The sequence below is a fragment of the Rhamphochromis longiceps genome, linkage group LG22, assembly GCF_057381845.1.
Source record: "Rhamphochromis longiceps isolate RC_006_pf linkage group LG22, R_longiceps_female_GT1.1, whole genome shotgun sequence".
NCBI classification, from domain to species: Eukaryota; Metazoa; Chordata; class Actinopteri; order Cichliformes; family Cichlidae; genus Rhamphochromis; species Rhamphochromis longiceps.
Window position 1 is genome coordinate 19,635,754 of NC_140577.1, and position 22,722 is coordinate 19,658,475.

A 22,722-nucleotide genomic window follows, 5' to 3' on the forward strand; every position below is an offset into this window, starting at 1 on the left:
TGTCTCTTGCAGTGCCAGGGCGATGTGTGTTTTTGAGTGAATCATACTTTCATCAGACATTACACACGTGAACCAGCGGGGCTGTCCACATTAGCCTCACTTCAATGAGCCTCTTTGTTACTTAAAGATCAGATATTTATTTCCCCTCTTCTTTAAGGCAATTCATTCTCCATCACATGTCTTCCTTTTGAGATCTTTCTAGACTAAGTATTTGTTTACTTGGTCATTTAGACTAACAACAGTGTGTGGGCTAGTGCAGTTATTTAAAAACATAGGAAATGAAATTATAAGTGGGCATTACACCACCAAACGCTGTTATTGTTTCCATTACTTGTAAAACAATGACTTGAAACCCAGTCCTGTTTTTACTGAGATCTGCGTTCTATGATCTCTTATACATTGTTCTTTATTATTTATCCATACATCCAACCATTTATCTTCTCCTGCTTACCCAGTTACCAGTGGAGGAAATATACATAGATGGTGAAACACTTCATATGTATTGCAGGTGCTGCAGTTTAAGCAGAGAAGTCCAGGTTTTCCCCTCCATGGCGACTTCTTCCATCCCACTCAGGAGCACATAAAGGTCAGTTAAAATTCCAAGACAACTGCCTTGGTTCAGTTGGCTCGGGAAAATATTTCCTTTATTATACATTTCTTAAATAAAAAGACCTATTTCAAGATGTTGTCTGTGAAGTCATAAATATATCCTGTAGATCATTCATCGGATAATCCATTGTTTTACATTTATGTCTGTGAAGGTTCTCAGTCATCCAGGTCATTGTAGCCTAGAACTGAAGAAGCTTCTCGGATGAGAGGTGAAATGTCTTAAAGCAACTTAAAGAAGTCCAGACGTTTTACATTTATCTGATTCAGCGTCATGGTGGAGGAGGATGGAACCTATCCCAGCTGTCAAGGGGCAAGAAGCAGGGTACATCCAGGACAGGTCACTGGTCTGATAGCACTCACACTTAGTGTCAGTTTAAAATCACTAATTAGTCTAAACCCACTAACTGCATGACTTTAGGAGGAACCCAGAGAACCCACACAGACACAAGGAGAACATATAAACTTCACACAGAAAGACCCTGGCCAGATGTTGGAGTCGAACCCTCCCCTCACCCGCCTGCTGTGAGGAAATAGTACTAACTACTGTGCAACCATTCTACACAGCTGTAAAGGCATATTTGCTAAAATATGCATATCAGCCCATCAGTACCCTTAGATCTGGGTCGTATAAAAAAACATGTCTTTATTCAAAAGCTGCATACAGCTGCTGTATGTAGAGGTGTCACACTGGCTGTGTTATTATCTTTTGCTGCCAGTCAGTTTCCCATCTTTGATAAAAGTAAAATAGTTTTCAAGTGATTGATGCACCAGTGCTGGTGTATAACGCGTGTTGGGGAAGTTGTGAGGTTTCGCTTTGAAGATGGTCGATGATTTGTAAGCACTGTTTTTATGGGGGTTTGGGGGAGAGAGTAACACCGTTTTTGTTTTTTTTTACTCCGACTCTCATAAAGACAAAAGCTGTCTGTCTGTGGCTGACGCTGGCCTCTGCTGCCAGAGGCTACTGTGCTGCAGTCTGGATGTGTTTGAACATTTCAAGGAGAATTGACCGCCACGCCCTCTTTCTAAAATTACTAAATTACTAGCTGTGAGGAATTCCCATCATATTTTTTTTCCTCTAAATCAAGACACACTCGGATGCCTTGAACCTCTTAAAGCAAGATGTGAGCGCTGCTGTAATGAATCGCTCCACAGTTCCTCTTTTTCCTAAAAAACAATACACATTCCTCTTGTTTGGACACCGAGACTTGGTGTTTATGTGGTCGCTGTGCTCTCCCACAGTAATAAGCAGTATCTAAATACAGAAGCAAAACTGACCCCACTGGACTCTAAACCACAGAACTGACAGGAACGGGCGTGAACTGCTTACATTTGCTTCTGAATATATCTGAACATTTTTAATGTTTTTTGAGAACAGTTTTTATCCACAGGCTTTATATGTTTGTAGCACTTTTACGTTTTAAAAAACAAAATCCAAATTATGCGTGCAAAAAAAAGCTAAAATCCTTCAGCAGTTAACCTGTTATTATTAATATAATGTAGTCACTGTATGTGGGTCATTCAGGCATCTGGAGCATCTTATCCACTAAACCGTCTGTGGGAGTAATCGTCCCTCCCTGCTTCTCCCATCTATTAATGCATTCCTCTGAACTTCCAATGATATTCCTTTGAATTTTGGCAGCAGTGTTATTTCTATTTGCTAATTTAACAAATCAAAATAATCATATTGACCAAGAGTTTTCCCCAAAGTCTGTTTCAGCAGACCCGTTTTGGGGATTTTAATGGCAACATAATTGGACAAAATTGCATGCAGAAATGTGTTTTTGCAAACCACTGTATCATTATCATGGACTTTGTGACGAAAGAGGGCACAGAACTGAAAAGTCGCCCACTGTATAATCTCTCCTGGCTGCCAGTGAAGCAGAAGCAGACTTCCACAGAGAATTAACAACAACAACGTCTTAGACATGAATGCCTCGCCGGTCCTTAAACATTAAGTCCAGTCAGCTACAATAAATGAAGCCTGACATGACGCCATAGGAAAGTATTACTCATGACAATTACATCACTAACATTACTATGAACTGTGACCACTATAAAGACAAAACGCTACTGGGAAATGTGGATGGCATTGTGTTAAGCAGAACTGTGGCTACCTTTTTACCTTTTGTCAAAATAACTGTATTATCTGAACTCAAATACTAAAACCAGTTTTACTGCAGGGTCAGCAAAGGCAGTTTTATTGGGGTTGGTTTCACATGCCTGTGTATGCGCACTATGTCTGTCTGTACAATGTATGCATGTGCATGCAAACTTGCTTGCCATCCAGTTTCCATGTCAGCACTGCCCATATCTAGTGATAAAAGCATGCAGCTTGTGATGGCGTGTGATAGCTCAGCTGATATCCTGTTTAATTTTACATTATCAGCAAGTGTTTGTTGATTTGTGAAACTGCATTTTCACTTATTTCTTATAGGGTGCCAGTTACAATTTTCCTTTCTTTTTGTTATATGTGCCGTATATATACAGTAAATACTTTGTGCATAGTTAAATGTTTATATAGTAAATGTGGTCAAAGTGTCAAATAATGAAGCCAGTGTATTTAAAATCATCCAAAAGCTTCTAGTTCAGATCCAAAGGTTCAGCTTTCATCATTTGACTTATATTGGTATCTAGGAAATAGCCAGAAAACACAGCTGCTGCTGTAAATGTCATGAAAAACATTAAACTTATAAATTGAATACGTAATTTGTAAGTATTCTATTAGTTTTTTGTACCTAGGTCTAAATACATGATGACACATATCACAGATCGTAACTCCAGGCTGCTTCTTATGAAAATCTCGTCTCATTCTTTGTTACCTGAATATTTCATTCAGGTTATTTTCTTGAAGTTTCACAACAATTTTACAGGCTGAGTGAAACACGCTTCTGTTAACACTCACAAGCTACCAGGTTACCTGCTTGTTAATATCTCATGAGCCAATCACTTGGCAGCACCTGGGTACATTTAGGCACCCAGAGTCAGTCAAGGTGACCTGCTGAAGTTCAAACCTAGCTTTAGAATGGGAAAGAATGAATTTAAATGTGGCGTGTTTGTTGGTGTCAGACAGGCTCGTCTGAGTATTTCAGAAACTGATGATCTGCTGGGATTTTCCAACACAATTTTTCCTCAGAATTTTCTGAAAAAGAGAAAATACCCAGTGAGCAGCAGTTCTCTGGAAGAACATTTCTTGTTGATGCCAGAGGTCAGAGGAGACTGTTTCCAACTGAAAGAAAGGCAACAGTAACTTAAATAACCAGTCATTATGAGAAAGGTAAACAGGGCTGAAACAGAAGACCATCTCTGAAGGCACAGCATGTCGACCCTTGAAGCAGATGGGTCACAGCGGTAGAAGACCACACCAGGTGCCACTCCTCCCAGTGAAGAACAGGAAACTGAGGCTATAAGTTGCTTGTCTGAGGAGTCTTAACTCCTGCAATAATGTTTAGGTGGCAGGGTCATAGTTTGACATATACAACATGAAAGCATGGATCCATTCTGTCTAGTGTCATCATCAGGCTGCTGTTTGTGGTATAATTATGTAGAGGATGTTTTTCTTGGCACACTTTCAGTCGCTTGGAACCAACTGAGCATCTTTTAAACACCATGGCCTACCTGTGCATTTTTGCTGACCGTGGTGGCTGCTTCCAATATAGTAGTGAGCACGAAGCTACTTAAATACCCTCCACAGTCACGAAATCTAAATCCAACAGAGCACCTTTGGACTGGTGGAACAGGAGGTGGAACTGGATGTGCAGCCAAAACATTTGCAGGACCTGTGTGATGCTATCATGTAAATATGGACCAACATCTCTGAGGTAAGTTTCCAGCAGCTTTTTGAATCTGTGCCATAAAGAATTAATACAGTTCTGAGGGCAAAACGTGGTCCAACTCAGCACTAGGAAAGTGTCGGTAATAAAGTGTCTGGTGAGTTTCTGTCTGAGTATAACAAGTAAAGTGATCAGCATAAAATCTCTTCAAGACAGTAAGGGTATCCAAGGTTTTCCAGGACAGATGTGACATTGTGCAAGCAAGTATGAGGTGCGGTCTTGCTGTAATCGTGCCATTAAATTAACAGTTCCACCTGCACTCTAATCCCTAAAGCTGTGCTCTGCAAATAGTAAAAATGTTCCATCATTTAAGCTCTTTAAGCTCTGTAACCAGTGCTTCCATTAGGGTCACCTGTGTATTTTTATGTCAGCCACACCCTCCAGTTTCATGTGCACACTCACACATGCACACAGTGAGGATAATGCCAGTCTTCACGTGCAGGGTTGGGTAACTATTGGTTACTTTGCCAGCCAGCCCTGTCAAGCCCATAATGAGAGTCTGCATCAGTGGACTCACTCACTCCCTTCAGCAACGCAGATGGGAGTTTACAGTTTATCGCTGCATCATCATCTGTTACCCACTTATTACAGGGCTGTGGGCTGTTTTCGTGCCGCATGTCTTCGCTGTGCACCTGCAAAAGTATGTCCACCCACTGAAGGCACACTGCTGTTTCCAAGACATCTAAATCCCTAAAAGCCCCAGAGCCAGATCTGATGTGCAGCATGTGTTTAGTAACTTGAAACATATACTGAGTGATGTACAAATGTGTGGAATGTAATAATTGAGCAGATTTTGTCATCTAAGCGCTGTGATCTTTGCTATCTTGGTAGAAGGGTATATTTTTCGAGAGTGATGTTTGTAAAGACAAATAATAACATATTTTAAGTTCAGTGAAATCACTGGTGGAAAGTGATCTTACTAGTTCAAGTAAAGAGAAGGAATATGAATGAACACAAACAACACTGAGTCTTTTGGGGTTATGTTGAGTAGCAAATAAGTAGCTGATGATTGTACTTTTGAAGGAAAAGTTAAGCCAAGTGAGAGTTACATAATACAGGAAGCCCTCAAAATGTTTTTTCCACTGGCTGCTTTACAGATCATTGAGGACCTGCTGGTACTCCAGGCTGATTATTGGCTTTATTACTTTTCTGAGAAACAGTCCTCAGTGGAGCAGTGAAAATTTACTACCAACAGTTCTTTAATTTACACTCTACTTACTGTGCAGCCATGACTGTTAAAGCTTATCAGCCTATTAGAATATAGACCACATATGAACGCACAACACTGGTGTGCTTGATGTTAGACAGACTGTGATGCTTGGCACAAAGCAGACTAATATATGCATGAAATAAAAGGCTTTGTAACACTCAAGCCTTTGTAGACATAACCTAACAGTCTGCATTCTTTAAAGTGAATCTATACAACTCTGGACAAAACATAATCCTATCTTAGAAATAAAAGGACACACATGTTTTCAGAAGGCTACATCCGTATTTCATATTGGTATGTTCAGTAGTTTGACGTCGCTAATATTAGATACCGAGAAATCGAGAAAATTGCTATGCTGACATTACTGAATTAGTTCTGCTTTTTAGAGTTTCTAACAGTATCCTGTTATTGCCACATGCTGATTAGCTAATTGTGAACAGTTAAAAAGTTGCCTTTGAGCCCAATATAAAAGACAATTAGATGCCATCTGAATATGAAGCCGCGACTGACCAACGCACACTTGCATTATTTAATCAGAGCACAGGGTTGTATTGTATCTGTTATAATTATGTTCCTCAAGTTTTTTATTCAGCCTCCAAAATGAGGTATCTTTAGAGTTAGGTTTTGCAACATTAAACAGATGAGAAAGATGGCCGTGGTATTTTCAGTAATAAACAAAAACACTTGAGATGGTAAATGGCAAATGGCCTGCATTTGTATAGCGCTTTTCTAGTCCATAGCGCTTCACACTACATTCAGTCATCCACCCATTCACACACACATTCACGATAGCAAGCTACATTGTAGCCACAGCTGCCCTGGGGCGCACTGACAGAGGCGAGGCTGCCGGACAAAGGCGCCACCGGGCCCTCTGACCACCACTAGTAGGCAAACATGGGGTTAGTATCTTGCCCAAGGATATTTGGCATGCAGCCAGGATGCAGCCTGGGATCGAACCACCGACCTTCTGATTAGTGGCTGACCTGCTCTGCCACCTGAGCTACAGCCACCTTCGGAGGTACTTCGGAGAGGGTCTGCCCTCAGGTCACAACTGTATGCAGACATTGTGTGCAGCTATTAACCGCTGTGCAGGAACATATTACATGGCTCTGTGTTGACACTCCTGAAGAGACGTCCACTTTTTGTTGTTTTCCACCCTGTGTGTAATTGGACCTCATTCCTTCCCATTACCAGCTTTACAGACCAGAATAGGGTAGAGGAAAAAATAGACTGGTGCTGTGTAATGCTCTGTCTTAAAAGGATCCAAAAAAAGAATCGCTGTTGTACCATCGCGGCTTTAACTGGTCCCTGCAGGTTTTCGGTTGTGACTGCAGACAGATGTTGAAAGCGTGGTTTGAGTTGTGGTGGGTTTTCTGGGGATGTGCTCAGCTTTAAATCGTGTTTACGACTTCGCTTTGCTTTTGAGAAAATCCATTTACCTCACGACGGTTCCAAGATTCCTCTAACCTTTTGAATTTCTCTGAGCCCTTGCAATGAGGTTTTGCAGGTTTTAAACCCTTTCAAATGTTAGACCCAGTGCATGGTGTCATTTCAACAGTAACACAATGCATTTCCATTTTAAGCCATTCATTATTCAGAAACCATTAGTTTGATAGGGTCAGAGTGAGTGGTAAATAGCCAAATAAATGTGAATTACTGAATCCACAGCATTTTATAGCCCATTTGGTGTTAGCTGAACTCTGTGTGCGCGCGCGTGTGTGTACACACATAGGAGGTATCAATAGATCGACATCTGGTGAAAAATCTAAGCAAAGGCCTGATCTCTATAACCAGCACGGAAAAAATGAGGTCTTCAAAATCACATATCCCGAGGCCAGCCAGCCCTTTTGAGATAAGGGATCAGTCAGGATTAACACTCCAAGACAAAGCATTCCAAGGGCGGGCTTGGCCCATACGTTAAGAAATGCCAAGACTTCAACAAAATGTTCATTTACGACCAAGGCATATCCCAAAACAGCATCATGTTTGTGTTTTTCAACCATAGAAGTCAAAGTCTGCACAGAGCTAAAGGAAACATAAGCCAGTGTTTGGTTTGAATTGCAGCCAAAGTCATAGTGAGCTGAAATGTGTATGCCTCACTGGGCTGCTTATTGCTGATCTACACACAGATACTATAAAAGAGGACTTTTGTTTAAAGTGGTGATCTTGAGAGCAGTCGGCATCATAAAGCATCCTAAATCCACCTCTTGCCGGCCAAAAACCAAACAAATGAACAAAGCACTGCAGCAGCTGGGTGCAGGCACATTGTCTCGCAAACCTACAGTGCAACGAGAAAGTATTCACCCCCTCTGTATTTTTAGGCTTTAACAAGTTAGTGTTAAGAAGACAAATACGTTTTTAAAACATTGTTGAAAACATTAGTCTAACATCCCATTTCATCTGTCGCCATCTTGTTTTTAAGGGTGAGCTGACTTAAATTAAAGCATCTCTCGCCAAAGCAACGTGTGAATCACAAGGAAGCTGCACCCCAGAGTATGCCCTTCTTTATCTTTTTTTTCACACTAAATGAGACCATAATTTACAAAATGAGTGTCGTGCTGTATTGAAGGAGAAGACTCGAAATGAACATTTGAGATCGTAAACTCGTGAAGAAAACATTTAAATCAAGAAGAGAAGTAGGATTCTTTTACCGCAGACGGTAACCAGATGACCTGCCTCCTACTGGATATTATGAAGAACGCATGTTTCAAGGTCTGCATTAACTAGCTTCACTTTTTATACCACGTCCACCTTGTGCTTACAGTCTCATAGCCATTTTCCACTAGTACCTACTCAGCTAGACATGATCAGTCTTGCTGGTTTTCCTTTACAGTCAAGAACCACCTGATGTGCACAGGGTCGTTATAACAATGCGGTCGAAAGTCCCATGACATCATTTTAAAAATGGCGGGTTTTGATTTTGGGAAGGAGTCTTTCTCATGACTCATTGAGTGACGCCACTGACTAGCCAATCAGTGGCATGCAGTCTACTGACATCATGTTTTCGGATCGCCTGGGATCACTTGGAACCCCAGCCGAGTAGGTACTAAAAAAATCTCCTTGAAAAGCATTCAGTTCATCCAAAATGCTACAGCAAGAGTAGTGACAGGGACTTGAAAGAGCGAGCATATTTCTCCTACATTGGCTTCCCTTGATTGGCCCCCTGTTAAATCCAGAATTGAATTCAAAATCCTCCTTCTCACATTGAAGATCTTGAATAATCAGTCCCCATCTTATCTTAATGACCTTGTAGTACCATATCACCCCATCAGAGCACTTCGCTCTCACACTGCAGGCTTACCTGTTGTTCCTAGAGTATTTAAAAGTAGAATGGGAGGGAGAGACTTCAGTTTTCAGGCCCCTCTTCTGTGGAACCAGCTTCCAGTTTGGATTCGGGAGACAGACACTATCTCTACTTTTAAGATTAGGCTTAAATTGTTCCTTTTTGCTTAAGCATATAGTTAAGGTTGGGTCAGGTGACCCTGAATTCACCCTTAGTTATGCTGCAATAGATGAAGGCTGCTGGGGGATTTCCATGATGTCACCTTTTTCACTCACTATGTGTTCATAGACCTCTCTGCATTGTTATTAATCTCTGTCTCTCTTCCACAGCATGTCTTTTATCCTGTCTTCGTTCTCTCACCCCAGCTGGTCACATCAGACGGCCGCCCCTCCCTCAGCCTGGTTCTGCCGGAGGTTTCTTCCTGTTAAAAGGGAGTTTTTCCTTCCCACTGTCGCCAAAGTGCTTGCTCATATGGGGTCATATGATTGATGGTTTTTCTCTGTATGTATTATTGTAGGGTCTACCTTCTAATATAAAGCACCTTGAGGCGACTGTTGTTGTGATTTGGCGCTGTATAAATAAAACTGAATTGAATAAAAAAGTACCTGATGGTTCACCTAATGGAAAACCCTAAAAACAGAGGTGAGCCGTGCCGTGCTGAGACAACCCCAATGGAAAAGGGCTAAATGTGATGAACATATACTTAAGTGAGAAGAGAAAAAACAATCAACAATCAATAAAATAAAATCTTAAAATGGGTCTCAAACCTGAGAGCTACAATTTTTTTTCTCTTTTTGTTTCCATGCAGCATGTCGATTATTATAATATGTTGAATAATCTGTTATAGTCTAACCGGGTAGTTACAACATTACGATTCTTGGGAATTTGTATAAAAGCTCAGTTACACGAGTGGAAATGCAGCGTGTGTTTGCACATACAGGCCAGCATTTCACTATTCATCTGAAGTCAATTATACGGAGTCAGCAGCACTGGATCGAAATCTAAAATCAAAGATGCTTTTGGCACAGCTGTGACTTAATAGCCTATCCACTTAACAACAAAAACAGGCATGAATGGAAAGTCAGCTTTCATATAAATGTCTGTATTCATCATTTTAATTCACTAAAGACAGTATCATTTATAAAGTTGTGCAATCTTGTGCAATCAACCAGTGTGTGCAATTCACCCATTAAATTAAGAGTTAATTAGCTGAATTGGATGTGGAATAATTTGAGCTTAGTTTCGATTTGACCAGTACACATGTGCTGCTGGTTTTTCTTGGCAGGTCAACAGCCGTCAATTATCCCGCATTAGCCGGTAAACAGTGTTCACAAATGCCTCCATCGTGAGCAGTCGTTGCCTATTAAACTGCCCCAACCTTATGTGAGACTCTTGGAGCTCAGCAGATGTTTTCCTCAGTCCAGCAGTCTCAGACCACAGCTATATAAAGACAGTATAATTACTGGACCAGTCTGAGCACGGCGTGCCATGCCCTTTTTCTGGCAAACACACACACATATACACAAATCCCCTGTACACTTTAAGCAAGACCTACATATGGTTCACAAAATTCAAGCTACGTGATATTGGCTTGCTGTAGGGATCAGTTTTAGGGCCTTGATAACAAATTGAAGTGACATCCACTGCTGCTAGCCGCTGCTGTTTCTGCTGGTTCTCTCGATTTTTGTAACCTGGCACCTTGTACGATCGTGTTGGTTTGCGATATATCGATGCAGAAGCTCAGAGACTCACACTTTACAGGGGAGATGTTGCAACAGTTTGAAAAGATGAGACTTTGTGGAAAATTCCTTCTGCTCATATACCAGCGCTGATGTGTCAGTGCTGCCTGATACCTGTCGCTCAGGAGAATACTGCAGCGAGTGTGTGCAGCATGCAAAGCGACGATTGCGGTGGGTATGCTGGGGCCCTTATCGCTCACTGTTTCCCAGGGTAGGGGATGTTGAGAGCAACGAGAGAGGAAACATAAGTGCAGCAAGCGGTGCTATGGGCCAAAAACCAAACTGACTGGAAACTACGCTGATAAATTCAGTCGGGCTTTAGTCCAGGTGTTCTCATTTCAAAGCACCTTGTGACTGGTTCTTTTCTTTAAAAGCTTTATATAAATAACTTGTGCTTAGTTACTTTTACTTATAGTGCTAGGTGGTTATAGTGACAGCTTCAGGTGATAATCGTACATATTGCACCTTTGAAGTGCCAGCGGAAAGAAAAACAAAATCTCAGCCTGTTGTTTAAAAAGCACATTTGTTCAGAATGATCATCTCTTTATTCTTATTTGATTTTATTTATTGCTGCTAAAGTTACTCTAACTTTAATGACCTCTTAACCTTTTTTTTTGAAAGTGCAGTCTGTATGTCTTTGATTTTGAGGCCAGTAGCTACAAAGGAAAATGTTCCCACACATGTACTGTACCACGAAAGAACTTTTTTATACATCACCTTAGCGGTGTCTGTTCGCCTCGAGGTGTTGTAAACTCATTCTCCCGTTCTAAGGAGGATTACCGACTCCACTTGACTTTGAAGCTGTAAGATTTCCAAAACATGGTTTGACTTCAAGGCTTCTCTGGGAGTTGAGGGGATTTTAATGAGGGGATTTTAATGAGGGGATTTTCGGTTTGACCAGCTATGCAGGACTTGAGTGGTAGATGGTCAGTTTCTATAATCAGGTCATCTGTCACACTTTTTTTTAACCTGAACTACCTCACCCACATGACACTTGGGGTAGTAATAGAGGGCATAATGTGGGTCAGCAATAGTTGTGTTCGGAGATGTTTCTGTCAAGGATTTCAATACACAATGACACAAACTGAGACTGAATTTGCATGAATGGGTGACAGAAATGTGTCTGTTTCCTGCTTAATGCATGTTGGGATTAAAGCAATAATGCCACATTTAGATTACATTAAAGACTTGAAACACTAGGAAACAGCTTGACTTGCTCTGAAGCCTTTAAGGCGGTGACGTCCACTTATAAAGCTTTTAAAGCAGCTCTTTCTTCAGTTGTTTATCCTTATTAAGGCAAAGCTCTTGGCAAAAATACACATATCACATTTTTAGAATTGTACAGTTTTATAAATGCAGGTTTGATCTGGGTGTGGCTCACAAATAAAGGCTGTTACTTGTAAAATGTTTGAGATCCCCCGCCTCTTAGCACCATCTGAGTCATTGAACACCCATAATTCAAGTGAGCCGAGAACACGGAGCTACATTGAAAACAGAGCAGCCGTCACCTCAGACCTGGTTTTCATTTTTAGCTATTTCTGTTCAATTGACCTCAACATGCAAAAATAAGTAGTACACTACTGAGCTCATACTACTCAAACATCTAATTATTCTTGCTGTTGGTCCGTTTATAGGTTAGTTACCATATCAGAACCGAAAATAGAAGACAAATGCAAACATGAAACATGAGAGCACGAACAAGCTACGGCTCGTTTTCTTTCTCTGAATTGTTTCAGAAGAGGTTTTGCATTGTTCAAAGAGGCAGCCTGTGTTAGTTTTAGAGAATTAAAGAGAGAAGCATCAGGAGCACTAATGAAGACAACGAGCAAACAGCATTTTTTGGGGTCTATAGTTTTGCTTTTGGCCTTATTAACTTGTGAAATTAAGACAACCATGTATAATGGATTTTGTAAGTTCTATGATTTCTACTACTTGTCTCTTATGCAACTGCATAAGTACACATCTAAGCCTGAGTCCTGATCTCGTCAGGGTAATGGTACAGTAGTTCCTTACAGATCACTGTTATACACAAGGAAGCCATGAAAGGGAAAAAAGGAATCAAAAGAATTTCTTGGAAAAGTACAACTTCAGAATTGTCTAAATGATGCTAAACAAGTGGTTTTAGATTCCTGTGTTTCAGAGAAAGCTGGAACACTGAGTAAAATGGAAATATGAACAAATCGTTTAGACCCTGAAGGTGGCATTGTGGTTGTATCACAGCAAGAAGGTTCTTGGTTTGTAGGGAGGTTAGGTTAACTGGTAATTTTAAACTGGCTGTAGGTGTAGATGTGAGTGTGAATGGCTGTAAATGTCTTCCTGTGTTATCACTGCGTTAGTGATAGACTTCTAACCCTATCCAGGATACACTCTGCCACTAGCACAGCGTCTGTTGAGATAAAGTCATGTGAAAGTGAAAGACGCCTTTTCAGATCTAAGGTTTCCTTATTAGGACATTAAGAACTAATGTCCTAGAATAACACATGAAATTTTACACTGTCATTATACAGTGAGAAAGACTATTCATAACTAGAAAATACTGAAGACAGCTGTCAGTCGTCCCAGCAAATTCATCTCAAGGTCAGAGCGTGTCACGCTAAGAGAAGCTCCAACACACCTAAAATCTACATGTTTAATGTTAAACTTCATCACAATACGATTAGAAAACGCCTGAACAAGTTTTGCTTGCTTGCAAGTGTTTGCAGAGGAAAGCATCTTCTCTCTTAAAAGAACCTGGCAGCAGTGCTTATGTTTGCAAAACTACATCTGAGCAAACCACAACACTTCTGGAGCAACGTCCTTTGGACAGACCAGACCAAAGTGGAGACCAAGTGTTTGGTCATAATGCACAGTGCTGCATTAAGCAAAAGACAAACACAGAACATCAGTACAAAGATCAAGACATAAACGGTGAAGCACGGTGGTGGACGGGTGATAATTCGGGCACCTTGCTGTCACTGAATCAACCATGAACTGAAAAAGAAAAGAATCAAAGTGTTGCAATGACCCTGTCATAGTGCAGACCTCAACCCAATTGCTCAAACGCTGATGCGGGACCTTGACAGAGCTGCGCATAAACAAATGCCCACAAACCTCAAAAACTGAAGCAACGTTGTAAAGAACAACTGACCAAAATTATTTCTCAATGATGTGAGAGACTGTCGAAGTCACACTGGAAATGATTTCTTTAACTTATTGCTGAGAAAAGTGGTTCTACGAGGTCCTGAATCATGCCACATACTTTGTCACACACTGCTTCTTCATCGTCTTTTTTGTTCAATAAATAACATAATATATAATAAAGTTTGTATTTAAATAATTTCGAGAGGGACCAGAGGATTATTTTGTTTTATTAACCATGGAATTGAAAGAGGGTGCACGTTCTTTCCTCACATGACTGTAGCCTCAGTAGCTTTGCTATAGTTCACTGATAGAAATCACTGATAAAAGCCTGACTTTAAAATGCAGAATCTAAACCTAGTGGAAAACCTCAGCATGGCTCTGTCTGTGTTTTATATGCAGGTGTGGTTTATATATGTAATTTTCTTTCTTTTTCTGGTACATTTTTAGCTGACCTTTATGGATGGAGCAAAAGCTGCGTTCGCTGAAAATGGTTCCTAAAAGTGACCATGAACCCACACAGTGTCTACTTTAATTGACTGCCACCTAAAGGCAATAATTAATATCAGCACTAGTTTCTCACAGTGTTGAATTCCCCCATCATTACTCATGAAAGATTTTACCTCACAGCTTTCAAAGAGGAAAAAAAGACAAAAGTAATGTCTTAGGAAACGAAAGAAATGAAAAGATACACAATCTTAGATGATGGGGAAAAAACCTTTGATAACAACTGAAATTGGAGGTTGGAGGTTAACGGGCTTCAGCCCTGCTTCAGCAGGAGTAAGGATGAGAAGGTGGGGAGACCAGCAGAGATGGAAAGTAAAGAGAAGCTGAGTTTTAGAGTAAGGAAAGAAGAGAGAGACAGAGTGCATTGTGCTGTGGATGGGGCGGGTCATCCTGGTCAGGGCAAAGAGGAAAGCCTGCTCAGATCAGTCCAGAAGCTGACAGCTCTCTGACAGGGATTAGACGACTGCCTGTAAATAATAGGGGTTCAGACCTGGGGCACTTTGCTCTTTGACAAAGTGTTCATTTCTCATCCATCACTCTTTCCTTCTCTCTGTTGCCTGTGGGGTCGAATTCTCACAGACGTTTGGTTATTCTGGGTGAGACTCAGCAGACTAAAAGCAAAAGGTGCTGTGGTAAAAGGTGCAGCATTACTCAAATACAAGAGAGTTTCCATATGGCGCATTTGGTGCTCACCTGCATCTCCTCAATGTGACACATTCAAATTTCCAGAAAAATGAAAGGAAAGCAAAGTAGCAGACTGTGAGATAGATGACATCATTTGATTTAAACTAAACATCTGGAGGCCAGGCACAGTCGGAGCCTTAAAATAGACACAATGGGCGAGAGGTAGGCGACCTGCTGTAGTTACAGTGGTGTTAAAAGAAAATACTCTCATGCAATGACAGGCGCATGATAAATAATTCCAAATATGTTTGCTGAAGTAAATAAGTTCAGAGGAAGCCAAATCGGGAGCATTACACAAAGTCCAGGCCTCAGTGTAAACTACATGATTGTATTTGTAATGTCTGTGTATGTGAGGCCTATCTTAATAGGAGACTCACATGCAACAAAGACAGTAACTTGAATCTCTATTTTTGCATGTGCAGAATGACCCATTAACTACACTGAAATCCTCAAAGGAACTTATTATGACTTGTGGAGTAGAGGGCAATGATTCTGTAGCCTACGTAAGCATACGCGCACTGCTTTTCAGACTGACTTGGAAATATCTGGAGCCTTTAAATTAAGCAGCAGTAATAGGAGTGTCAGAGTCCTTCCAGAGACTATTCCAGACACGCCCTAACCACCACAGCTGCCAGCGCTCTGGAGAAGAGGAGGTTCGGGTGAAAGTGGAGCTGAGGGGAAGAGAGGAAACCTGAGGGCAGGCTATGCGGGTCCGGACTCTTATTAACAGGCTGTCAGCGCAAACCGAAGGGCGCCGAGATGTCAGCGAGGGGACGAGGATGTAGCACACCTGAGGAGAGCGGCGTGTGGCGCGTTTGAGAGACGGAACTAATTCTGGATTCAATGCGTGTGCAGTTCCTCACCAGTGATGAGTTGGCTCCTGTTGTGGATTGTAACAGCAGCCGGGATTCAAGAGGTGGGATGGAGGACAGATTTCCCAAAGTACCTTTTTGTCTTTTGTTTTTCTTTCTTTCTTTTAACGTCCAGGTTGCATGTAACTCAGACGTTTAATGCAAGTTGCAGAAGACATAGGGGGTTATTTTAAAGTTAGTAAGGTAGGCTGAGATACACTATACGACAAGCTCATTTAAACGTAATAAACGAAATCAGTGTTTCCTCCGTTTTAGGTTTAAAAAAAGAAAAAAAAAAGAGAAAAAAATAGTTTTTTTTAACCTTTGGCTGAATAAATATTTCCATTAAAATCTGCTTAAAAACTGATTGTTGTCCTTTATTATCCTATTATCCTTTATTTATTATTATCCGTTATCTGGCTTTAATTTTGCACTGTGGGATGCTCAAAGTTGTGTCTAGGCTCGTTCGGTTATATTTTAGTGCCACCTGGTGGATATTTGGGGGTACTCATGTGCTTTCTTGTATCCCACTGCCTCCTCAGAGCCTTTCTACTCATAAAGACATCAGTTTGTGGTCTAACCTCAGAAACTGAGTGTTTAAATTAATGATATTTTGTGTTAAACACGTTAAACACGGCGATATTCTTAGTTTTTGTAAGATTTGGGTTATTCAGCATCAATGTCAAATATACCCCTAAACAGTGTGGTTGTGAATAGTCAGTATTAAATATATTCTCATTATTGCATAATAAACTCATGTGGTTTGGAGGGAAATAACAACAACGCCTGAGTGAGAGTTTCCCTGGGAAAAGTCCTTTCTCCTCTGCTCTGAGGAAGGGTAAATCAAGCCAACACCTCCCCGCGGGTCATCTGACCTGACTGCAGGCTGACAGGAAGAAGAGATTAAACCAGGAGTGGAGCCAGGGTCATCAGCACTTGTAATCTCTTTGTAACCAGCTGCCACAAAAATATGACAAGTATTTGAGGTCACGTTAGAAAGCATTTAAAAAGGGGGGAAAAAGATGATGATGATAACCACAAATAGCTCACTAAATAATCTCTCTGTCTTGGTATTGTTAAATGTCCTACATGCAAAATGTGTTCATCAGAGATAAATGATTTCAATAAGATGTTTGTATCAATCCCAGCCCAGCTTTTATAATTAATTTATGAAGCACTCACATCTTGATTTCCATGATCTCCTTTTTCTGTGTCAGGGTGATGATTTCCTTAGCGGGAACAATATGTATGCCACTTTGCAAATTAGCCTCATGGCTGCAGAATAAATTAAGTCTTTTGATAAAACAGCTTTGTGGCACGACTGTGACTAAAAGTCGTTCATCTGCATTATCTTTAATATGACCATAATTCTACTGAAGTGCTGAGAACAAGCCGAGGAAAACGGATCCACCGTGCTTAAGATGATTAAGCATCTTTTCGCACAGTTAACCGCGGACAGAGTGTGCACGCACGTGTATCTTTCAAGCTCCCCATTTAAGAGCTCTGCTATAAGTATTTATGGCTGTAGAGACAATACTGGAGCTAATTTTATATGTTTCACTTCTCGCCCAGCCCCGACCACATACTGTACTTTTAATTAGGATGGACACGGTATCTGCTTCAGCTGAAGTCTTATTCATAAAGAGCCTTTGTGGTTTATTATTGCTACAAAACTGACTCATCTGCGTTTGAAGTTTTGCTCGATTTGCATCATAAATGCAACATGACTTCACTTTCCCTGAGAGGGAAGTTTCGGTTTCTGTCACACGAAGTAACAACCTGGAGATCATTTCCTGCTCCTTTCTCAAGCACACCATGCTCTCAAAACAAAAAGAATTCAGTTCAGACTCAACCATCTATTATTTTTTACAAAAAACAATAACAAAAAACATTCACATTCCCAAACTTTCATCAGTTGAGGCTCATGCATTCTCTGTCCAAAGCTAACCTCTAAGCTCTGGGCTGTTAATGTGCCTTATGTGCAGCGTTGCTGTGAGAACATCTGCTTTTAGGAGCTGCAAAGCTCTTTACTGTGTGATCTTGGCTACACAGAGCAGATTGTAAGAGTCATAATGCCAAGGGAGATGAAATTCATTTCATTGGCAGGATTTTTATAACTGTAAGTAGCACAGTTCTTGTTTGAAATATGGCAACGGAAACCAGTGTTAATACATAAGACACCAGGGCGCGATGGTGATTTAATAAGATTATCTCCACTGGGTGTTTAATTCATTTATATAGTCTTATTTAATTTATTGCACAGCACGAACACATGTTAGCACTGAAGCAGAAGTGTACAAGTAAGGGATTTTAAACCTTTCAAGTCCATTACTTGCTGAGACATGGTTACCAAAGAGGGCTAGATGAAAAAAAAAATCATGATTAAGGGCATTAAAAATATTGCCCCCACACAAGGGGTCAAATACCTTTTGTGCAATAAAAAAAAATTCCGGACAAACAGGTTGAAAGAGTAGTTGCAGATGACTTATTTTGTGCAATCACTGTAACAAAGGCTCAGGCTTGATGATGTGACATAAGCTGTACGCATGATGTGAAAGCTATTGGACATATTAGATTAATAAAATATAGAGTATATGAACTGGGAATCTCATTTTCTTTCCCCTTTCCTCTCTGCAGGCCTACTCCCTGAATTCCACCACCATGCCGCCTGCCACAGCTGTCACATCCCCATTTGTAGACCTGTACAACCGCACACAGTACTGCAAGTGGCCCTGCGAGTGTCCAGAGACCCCCCCTAAGTGCCCGCCAGGTGTAAGCCTCCTCATGGATGGCTGCGACTGCTGCAAGACCTGCGCCCGGCAGGTGGGCGAGGTGTGCAACGAGGCAGACATGTGTGACTACCACAAGGGACTGTACTGCGACTACAGCTCAGACAAGCCTAGGTACGAAAAAGGAGTGTGTGCATGTAAGTGTCACTCACCAAAACAAACTACCGCTGTACACCGCATCAAAAGTTCATTTTTGTAATGTTGCAAGTCACGTTCATTGTCCAAACTGCACACAAACTGCAGCACAGCACAGACTTGAGTAGAGAATATTAGAAAAAGCTATTTTTGGTTTGGTTTCATGGCACAGGCAGCATGTGCACATTATTCAACAAAGAGCACAGAGCACACATGGAAGAGAATTACTGACCTCAGTCTAGGGACATATCTGCAAGTTTTATATCCAAGTCTCCAACATGCAAATAACTTTTTGTGTTATTCATGTTTTCATGTTTTCATTTTATTATTTTGCCTTTGTTCTACATCCTTGCAGACTGTGCAGACTTAACCGTTGCCTGATGTCGAGATCAAATCTATCCCAGATATTGCACAGCACTAGCTTCTAATGTAATTATTGCATTACATGTTTTTTGTATTTTAATACGTCTATGTGTTGTTATTTTCATACCATTTATCATTTTAGTTTCACTCACACCATTTTTTCCCCTTTTTTAATTATTCTCTTTTGTTCATTCGCTGCTTGTTGTGCTCACTTTTAAGGACTTTATTTTTTGGAATAAGCTGTGGAGAAATGAAATACTTACCTCCCACTAAATGATGTCTGCTGCTAAAAAAATAGTAAAAACAGACCTATGGTGTCACAGATTTTCCATCTCTAATAGAAGGTTCATTTAAAACCTACCTACACATGATCTGATGACAGTTTGAAGATGGAATAAGAAAATAAAAAATGGAGACTAATATAACAGTTTTCAAACATTTCTGAAGTGCAAAATGTTTCATTTATCGATTGCTTTTATTTTCCAAGCTCTGCAAGACAAATGTCCTCCTAATAATGGCGGACGCAGTTCAGCAGCAACGCACAAGTCCAAGCTTTTGTGTGTTTGCCCTGCTTTTATAATATATTCCTGCTTGTCATCCCTCTCTGGCAGACATGGTGGGAATCGGCTGCGAGCACAATGGCGTGATCTACCGTAACGGGGAGAGTTTCCAGCCCAACTGTAAATACCAGTGCGTGTGTGTTAACGGTGCTATTGGCTGTGTGGGGCTGTGCACAGAGTCTCAGCCTCCCCGTGTTTGGTGCCAGACCCCACGACGAATCAAAGTCCGGGGACAGTGCTGCGAGCAGTGGATCTGTGACGAGCCCAGGAGAGGGCGCAAGACAGCGCTGCGACATGCAGTCGAGGGTAGGAAGCTTTGGATAAAAAATATTGTATGTTTTAACCCCTAAATCTAATGTTCAGAGTTGATGGCTGAGAGGTCATTTAAATGGAAGGGAATGCTTCAAGTACAAATATAGTGAACAAATTACTAGGAAGCCCTCAGTATTCTTAAAAATGTGAGGATTTTACATGACTAATTGGAGCTCTCTTGGGCAGTATTGTTTGCACAGAAATGTAGACATACATACAGTACACCGTGAATATTTCTGATATTGAGTGGTGTTATTTACACCAGTATAAATCTTTAGAAGTAACAGAATCTGCTCTGTTTGAAACTGCATCTCACAAAGTAGCTGTGCAAGTAAAGCTGGTAGTCCAGACGCATCGTGAAGTATGTGTTTGTCGTAAGCGTGTGAGTGACAAATCGATCCTTTCCTGTGGAAGCCAGTGGAGGCAAGAATGTGAATGAAGATCTCTTTGTGCTGCATAAGGAAACAAATTAGATCCAGACTTCTAGGCAGACACAATTTAACAGTTTGGATTAAAAACAGATGCGACACGAGGGGAGACAGTCATACTGTGCTTCTCGTGTTCTCTCCGACATTACATGTGCAGGATCTGAATGATCTGAATGTTAAACAAGTATATTCATGTTGCTAAAAGACAACTTTAAAACAAGAGGATATGTGATTGGTTGATTGAGTGGAATTGTTCTCCTGAAATTCCTTAATTGATCCGTTTATTTATTGATCCAGTTATTATAAAGCTGACTCCTGTTACATCTTTTATCACTGCTCTGTATTATGCTGGGGTCTGCCGGGGAGCCATGCTGCTAAATTTAACTGCAGTTGGAAAAACAATCCTTGTTTTGACTTTTTTTTTGGTCTCTAATAACCAAACGATTGGTTGAAATATTGTGAATTTTTAATTTCATTAAAACTTTAATTAAAACTGTCTATATTTAACTCTTGGTTTGCCAAATGGAGTAGAGTTGTCGCGACCTGGAGCACTTTGACAATGAAATGGCGCTGAACGTAATTTAGTTGCACACCTCTCTGTCTATGCTGCTGTCTAGTTTTCCCAGCCGAGACCACGAGCTGGCACAAAAACTGCATTACCCAGACTACCTCATGGAGCCCGTGCTCAAAGACCTGCGGCCGCGGCCTGTCCATGAGGATCTCCAATGCCAATGAGCGATGCGAGCTGTTTAAAGAGTCTCGTCTCTGTAACCTGCGGCCGTGCGAGGTCGACATCACCAAACACATCAAGGTAGTAGTCTCACAAACACGTACAATAACTGATCAAACTGAAATGGTTTTTATATTTAAAATCTTCCTGTTTCTTTGCTCCCTCAGCCAGGGAAGAAATGTCTTAATATCTACAGGGAAGATCAGCCAACAAACCTCACCATCTCCGGCTGCACCAGCAAGAAAGCGTACCGGCCCAAATACTGCGGCGTCTGCACCGACGAACGCTGCTGCATCCCCTACAAATCCAAAACCATTGACGTGGAGTTTGAGTGTCCCAACGGGACGGGATTCACCTGGAAGATGTTGTGGGTTCAGGCCTGCTTCTGCAACCTCAGCTGCAGAAGCCCCAATGACATCTTTGCTGACCTGGAGAATTATTACGGTTATCCAGAGGTTATGAACTAAGAAGCGACCTGTCGGTTTGTCCCATCTGTAAAGAGCTTTAGAACTTTTTCCTGACTTTCATTTCCTATGCAGTTTTTTCCTTTCCTTTTTTAGTCCAATCATGTACAAGGGATTTTGTTCTGTTTTCTTTTTCCTATTGGAAAAATCTGTAAATATCACATATGTGTATTCATAAAGCATGGTGTGCTTTTGAAGACTATTTAAAGAAGTGTTTGCAAATGAAAATATTCAACAACGCATGTGAAATACTGAAGGTTTAATTTATTTATGAGGCTTTTGGCATATGTACTGGCATGCTATGTTTTTTGGACGACGTCTCACAAGGACATTGCTTGCCTGCCTTTAAACTCCCATATCAACGGAGGTTGTAGGTTTTTCTTCATCTATTTCATTAAATTCTCCCTATAAGTGTTAAGAGATGAACAAAGATCCCCAAGACTACATATTCATATGAAATAAGGATAATCAGGGAAGCTGTTACACATTTTTTTTGTCATTTTTTAATAAATACAAACGGTTATGTCATTTTAATGCTTTTCTACAGCATTAGAAGGTTGTGTATTTACAAAGCTGTATGTACGTGTTCTACAGAGCCAAATGTTTTTGTAGTGCAAGTAAAATACAGAAGAAAGAGTAGAAAGTATCAGGTAAGTTCTATGGCTATCCTCGTGTTTAGATGTGGACCTCTCTTTTATCATTCACTCAAGAATCCACACACAGGAGCAGCACAATCTAACAAAGGTGAACAATTTCATGGCACATTGATTGCATAGAAATCATCATAAAAATCATTAAGAGAGAACCGTTTTTGATCCATTAATAAACCATGTGATCCTGAAGCTTTAGCATTGGTTTTTCAGTGTTTTGATTGACGACAAAGCATACAATTTAGATTAATTTTAAATTCACCTGCAAACTGCTATTTCAACAATCTTTTGGGGGAAAGAAAATTCACAGGGGGGGAAATAAATGACATTTGCAAGGTCAAACAATTTGCTGTGCATGATATACTTTAAGTCTGCCCTTTCAATTTTCAAAGATATACGTGTAGTGCCTCCCCATTCACTCTCCACATCTACAAGTCTGCTCCTACATACGAACAATAACT

At 40.7% G+C, this 22,722-nt stretch overlaps 1 protein-coding gene across 1 annotated transcript; it reads left to right on the forward strand.

The window, feature by feature from the left end:
* Window positions 1-15,556: 15,556 nt before the first annotated feature.
* On the forward strand, window positions 15,557-22,574 carry ccn4a (cellular communication network factor 4a). The gene is made up of 5 exons (XM_085395141.1): window positions 15,557-15,895; window positions 18,468-18,756; window positions 19,729-19,983; window positions 21,035-21,228; window positions 21,315-22,574. The coding sequence occupies exons 1-5, from the start codon at window positions 15,848-15,850 to the stop codon at window positions 21,612-21,614; spliced, it is 1,086 nt and encodes a 361-aa protein (XP_085251267.1). The 5' UTR covers window positions 15,557-15,847; the 3' UTR covers window positions 21,615-22,574.
* The last annotated feature ends 148 nt before the right edge of the window (window positions 22,575-22,722 follow it).